This window comes from Silene latifolia, chromosome 11 (assembly GCF_048544455.1).
Source record: "Silene latifolia isolate original U9 population chromosome 11, ASM4854445v1, whole genome shotgun sequence".
In the NCBI taxonomy this organism is placed as follows: Eukaryota; Viridiplantae; Streptophyta; class Magnoliopsida; order Caryophyllales; family Caryophyllaceae; genus Silene; species Silene latifolia.
In genome coordinates this window covers 108053349-108059699 of record NC_133536.1, presented here as the reverse complement: position 1 = coordinate 108059699, position 6351 = coordinate 108053349, and the positions used below count along the sequence as shown (strand labels likewise).

The following is a 6351-nucleotide window of genomic DNA, read 5'->3' as shown; positions in this document are numbered from 1 at the left end:
GCAAATATCCTTTCATTCTTGCACAACATAAACACAAAAACATTACAAAAAGACTTCCGCTTCGCCCAAAATGCCTCAAGTGACACAATCAGATCAAGTTGCACCTAGTGCATTCGGATCTCCCGCTTCACTTGAATTCACAATTCAATCTTTCGCTCCGTATACGCATCAAGTGGTATCAGAGCTTTGGCTCTTGATCACCCAAAAAAATCAAGACGGTCCTAAGAAGGTCCCAATCAATTAGTAGTTGAATATCCAACGCGATTGGTATTCAAAGGTTAAACTCAACGAGGTAGTTGAGGTTTAATCGATTGGATCTTGAAGGCACTGTTCACGGTACTGTTCACCATCAAAAAAAAAAGAAAGAGTTTCGAAATTTCAAACAACAAACATCAAAAATGAATTTCGACGATCCCAACTTTCTCAAGAATCTTCAAAAGGCTTTAAAGAATTTCTAAGAAAACGATCCCAAGTGGATGCCGAGACGAGAACGAGCCGTTGAAGAGTTCAAGGTCAGTGAACTACCCGACTTCACGGGAGGCACGGACCCCAAGGCTTATCTCGAATGGGAAAGACAAATAGATCGGATGTTTGAATTTAAGAATCTCGACGATGAACAATGCTGCAAGTACGTCATCTTAAAATTAAGGAATGGGGCTTCATTATGGTATGAAAGCTTTAAGACCAGGAGAGTTCGAGCCGGGAAAGCAAAGATAACATCATGGCACGTGCTTAAACTCAAATTACGGAAAAGATATGTCCCCACCACACATAGGCTCACGACCTATCGTAAGATCACCGATCTTACCCAAGGAAGGCTAAGTGTCCTAGAATACATCAACAAATTTGAAAATCTACCCTTGATGGAAGACTTGGTGGAGGATGAGGACATAAGAATGGCGCGGTTCCTACGCGGTCTAAACCTCAACATCGCCCACGTTGTTGAATTGCATAATTACTCAGATTTCGACACATTGTGTAGTATGTGTCTCAAAGTGGAGACACAAGGAAAGACGAAGGTGACGACCACCTATGGTGAGAATGGCCGGAATTGGAAGAATGAGAACAACTCAAGGGCAAGCGCAACGGGAAATACCACCGAACCCAAAACCATTTCCGCCTCCAGTTCTGCCATTAAACCACCCGCCGCAAAGGAAAATAGCTACACGCAGATTCGGTGTTTCAAATGCCAAGGGTTTGGGCATTTCAAAAACGCATGTCCGAATCAACGGACAATCACACTAAGAGAGGCCGTGGAGTGTCGTGACGAGTTGTTTTAGGAAGAAGAAAGAACCGAGGGCATTTTTAATCTAGAAGGAGAAGAGGAAGAGGCGCACATCGAGAACGCCGAAGATTACGTCGCTCCTAGTTATGATTGTGCTTTAGTTCTCCGAACCTTGCAAGTCCAATCTTCGCCCAATGAAACGGAGCAACGAAGTCAAATATTTCACACCAAGTGCCAAGTGAAAGACAAATGGTGTAGCCTAATCATTGACGGAGGCAGTTACACCAACGTCGCCTCGAATGAAATGGTGGAGAAGTTAAAGCTACCCACAACGCCTCACCCAAAGCCCTATGCTCTGCATTGGCTTGATGACGGGAATAAGGTAAAAATCACCAAGCAAGTGAGGGTGTCACTAACCATGGGATCTTACAACGACGACATCCTATGCGATGTTGTACCAATGGATGCTTGTCATGTCCTATTAGGACGACCTTGGCAGTATGACCGGGATGTGGTACATCGCGGTCGAAGCAACGAATACGAGTTGGTAAGTAAGGGCAAAAGGATTATCTTAAAACCAATGGCACCTGGTGAAGTGCATTCCATGAGTGCCAAGCGTGGAAAGACCGCTAGCATGGCCATGCTTGCTAGTGAGAAAGAAGTGGACGAGGCTATTGTCAATGGCAACCAGGTTTACCTGATGGTGGTCAATGAGACTCCTAGCAATGGAAGCAAGGATGGACGATTAACCTCACTCTTGGAGGAGTTCAAGGATGTTTTCCCCGAGGAACTACCCGCTGGTTTACCACCTATTCGTGGGATCGAACACCAAATCGACCTCCTGCCCGGAGCTCCTTTGCCAAACAAAGCCGCCTATCGGTTTAATCCGATGGAGACTAAGGAGTTACAACGGCAAATCGAGGAGCTAATGGAACGAGGCTATGTGCGCGAGAGCAGGAGCCCATGTGCCGTCCCTACGCTACTTGTTCCAAAGAAGGATAGAACGTGGCGAATGTGCATCGATAGTCGAGCCGTGAACAACATCACTATCAAGTATCAGTTTCCAATTCTGAGGCTCGATGATATGCTCGATGAATTACATGGGTCTGAGATCTTCTCTAAAGTTGATTTGAGGAGTGGCTACCACCAAATTCGGATGAGAGAAGGGGACGAGTGGAAAACCGCGTTTAAAACTAAGCATGGATTATACGAGTGGACGGTTATGCCATTCGGCTTGAAAAATGCTCCAAGTACCTTTATGCGACTCATGAACGAAATACTCAAGCCTTTTCTAGGCAGATTCATGGTCGTTTATTTGGACGACATTTTGATCTACAGCCGGAGCAAGGATGATCACTTCCAACACCTTCGCAAGGTGTTCAACACACTTCGTGAACAACAACTCTATGGCAAAAAGGAGAAGTGCTCGTTCTTAGTCGAGACCGTTATCTTTCTTGGCTACAAGGTTTCTAAGGACGGAGTTTCAGTCGACCAATCCAATATTGAAGCCATCAAGTCATGGCCTATTCCCAAGACTGTCACGGAAGTCCGATCCTTTCACGGACTCGCATCGTTCTATCGGAGGTTCATTCGGGATTTTAGCACCATCGTTAGTCCTATCACCGAGTGTACAAAGAAGGGAACTTTCGTATGGACCCCGGCTGCTCAAAAAGCGTTCGAAACGATTATCCAAAAACTTTGTGAGGCACCGTTATTGGCACTCCCGGATTTCACCCGACCATTCGAGGTGGAATGTGACGCAAGCGATGTTGGAATTGGAGCCGTGCTAGTACAAGGAAAACGACCGCTTACTTCTCCGAGAAACTTAACGGGGCCAAGCTCAATTACTCGACATACGACAAGCAATTCTATGCGATCGTGAGAGCTCTTCAACATTGGAGTCTGTAGATACCTCATTTCTGCACCTCCCGCAAACCACCCGGTGATGATTGGGCCGCATGTTTGGTACGCGGAACGATTTGTGACAGTTCGTAAGTTTATCGTCAAGTGATTGCTCAAACATTTATGTCTACCTCTTAATTGTCATCTACGCGCCGATACGGTCGTTTTGACAGTAATTAGAGTACATTTGGAGTCCGGGCCTAAAACCGTCTTCATTTTCTGATAACCGCTAAAATCCCGAGTCAGAATGTTTTGGAATGTTCTGGATATTTCTATTCCATATTTCACAATCTTTTAATCTTTTGTAAGGAATTTCCCGTAATATTCACACAAAATATTAAGGAAAATAAGATTAATCCGTTATTCCATAAATTAAACACGGAAATCTTTCTTCTGCAGGAGGAAACCACTTGGGAACAGACGCAGCAGGTGCTGCGCCTCTTCCAAGAGACGCAGTGCGTGCTGCGCCTCTTCCCAAGTCCTTTTCTGCGTATTTTTCGTATCTTTTCATATCTTTTCGAGATTCATTTCCAAAGTCTCTCCGAAAACCCTAATTCCTTCACGTGATTAGTATAAATAGGAGCCTTCGCTCCTCATATTTCTCACGCGAGTGTCCGCCCTTCTCTTCTCCCTTTGCATTCTAGACCACGTTCTTACTTTTTGGCGTCTACGTGCTTGAACTTTCGACCACGTAAGCTCGGATCCTTCTGAGTACCAGCCTCGTTTTGCATGACCGACCAATTTGACCAACTCCGCAATAATCAACTTTAATTAATCTTAATCGTTTTCCTCTTACGAGGGCACTTTCGTTACATTCGAGTCGAGCATCAATAAAACATAAACTTAGTTCATCTCGTTTCGTCAAACATGTAAGTCTGAGGGTGTAAATCTCTCCTTTATTATTGTTATTTACTTTTCGTAATCATTAATGTAATGTTTATGTCGAAAGTACTTCTAAAACCGATTTGTAAAACCATGTTTAAAACCCTTTTTTACGGATTAACAGGAGACAGACGTCGAGAAGGGACGCAGCAACTGCTGCGCCTCTTGGAAAGGACGCAGCACTTGCTGCGCCTCTTCCCGAGGTTGCCGTCGTTCCTGCTTCTCTTCTTCTTCCTTCGTCCTCTGTTACTTTCGTTTCTTTGTTTTCTTTCGCCATTATTTGCTCTTGTTTCGTTCACATAATAATTTAACATAATCACTGTTAGTATATAATTCATCGTTAAATCCCGACTTAAATCCCAAATAATCAATGTTTGCGGGTTTTCGTCATTAAAATCAATCCGGGTTGTAGAAATTCGATTCATTCATATTGAGTTTCTGGAATTCGATCTTTGGTATATTTTTCACCTGTTTATTATCATATTTATCATTAGTTCTTCATTAATTCGTTATATTTAACCTAATTTGTTCACTCATGTCATAATCAATCTTTCATTCATGTAATTAATTCGTTTACATTCGTTTTGTCCATGTTTTATTGTTTTATGACTCATTCACATGTAATTAATGTATTAAATCACTTTCATTCGAGTCGAATATCGTAATCAATCATTAAATTCACCCATGAATATTAACGACTTGCAATTCCGGCTTTACAGCCAGAACTGAGCCAAGGAACAGATGCAGCGACTGCTGCGCCTCTTCCAGAGGGCGCAGCTCTACTGCGCCTGTTCCAGGTTGATTTCTGTCTCTGAACTCCGTTGTTGCCTTGACCTAGTTTATTAATTACGTATTTAATTAACTATTATTCATATTATCACCTTAATTCCTGTTCGTTAATTCGTTTGTTTATTCTTTCTCAAATTATCCGTTTTAAAGGTATTTTCGACATAAATCATTAATCCGTTGTAATTATTGTAATCTTCATTATTGTATTGTTGTATTTCTTTTATCGCATTGCTTGCATGCTCTCACATGCAATCAACCTTAAATTCCTACTTTGACATTTATTGTATGTTAAATTAATTGTTCACCGACTTAGTTAATTTCTCACATGTTAGGATTAAAACTTGGATGTTGCATTGCATACATATAATCGACGATATATCGAGTATAGACAACTTCCCTAATCATTAGTAGAGGCCGCTATCGAGGCAGGCGAGATTAGGTGTTCGATCAAAAGAGCTTCCTAATACGTACCCTCACCCCTTACTCCAGATCTCTGTGAACATGCGTGTTCATTGGCATCCACGAGAGTCATTCTAGACATAGAATGCTAAGGGTAACGAGTTCTTGGTGTTCATGTCATTACTTTGTGTCTTGACATGACACGAGGTATTCGAACGGTTTCCAATTTTCCACAATAAATTGGTGGCGACTCCACAAATGCAAACGCTTGTTTCCCAAGCGCCCCCCCGTGGCCCGCGTCCACGCTTTGGCGACTCACTGGGATAATACACTTACGTGTAGCCAAAAGGGTGAAACTTGAACAAGGTTAGGGAATAGTTTATACAAGACAATTGTCGGTTTTCATAACTCGGTCTTCCTAGATCGTTCATTTGGCCTTCCTAGGCCCAACCCAACCCATTCGACCAATCGTCCCGTCTAAACGGTCCTAATTCTTATTTGGGCCTAAGGATGGATAGCGATTGACGTCATCCATACCATGGTACTTACTCTTGTTTGTATCAAGGACTTTCACTACTTGAGGAAATGGACTAGGAATCGGTCTTACTCTTGTTTGGTACGAGCCTCTCCACAGACTTCGGGTTTGATTGTTTGGTATGGCAACCCACCCTTTAAACCAAAACCCTTTTAAATGCACTCAACATCCCGTTATAATGCTTGTATAAATGTTTGTACCTTACGTGATCACCATTTCTAAGTGAAACCATGACGATTTTTGTAAAATCAAAATCCCTTTAAGATGTAAATTTCGAAAAAGCCAATGATTAGCGCAAAACCGAGTCAAAACTCTGTCCATTTGTCGAGTCAAAATTCCGGGCCCAAGCCCATTTCAAAACCTCACTTCGAGTCCACTCCTACAACTACACTATAGTTGACTAGGACACACATTTTCAAACTTTGTCATCTTTTCAAAACTCACTTGACACAAGTGGCAAACACCCAGTTCCCAAGTCAAAACATTTCTCTCTTAGTAAGTGTGTTAGAGTGGTCGATCGTGTTTTGATTCGTCGTCGATCTCTTATCCAGTTTCCAAGATGCATGAAACAAGCGAAGTAAGCACCGACCAACCCCAGAATGGTAATGATCAAATCCTA

The 6351-nt window shown here is 42.6% G+C and overlaps 1 protein-coding gene across 1 annotated transcript; it reads left to right on the top strand.

The window, feature by feature from the left end:
• The first annotated feature begins 476 nt into the window (after positions 1 to 476).
• Positions 477 to 1280, top strand: LOC141613782 (uncharacterized). Its single transcript, XM_074432526.1, has one exon. It carries the CDS (start codon positions 477 to 479, stop codon positions 1278 to 1280), a length of 804 nt encoding a protein of 267 aa, XP_074288627.1.
• Positions 1281 to 6351: the final 5071 nt, after the last annotated feature.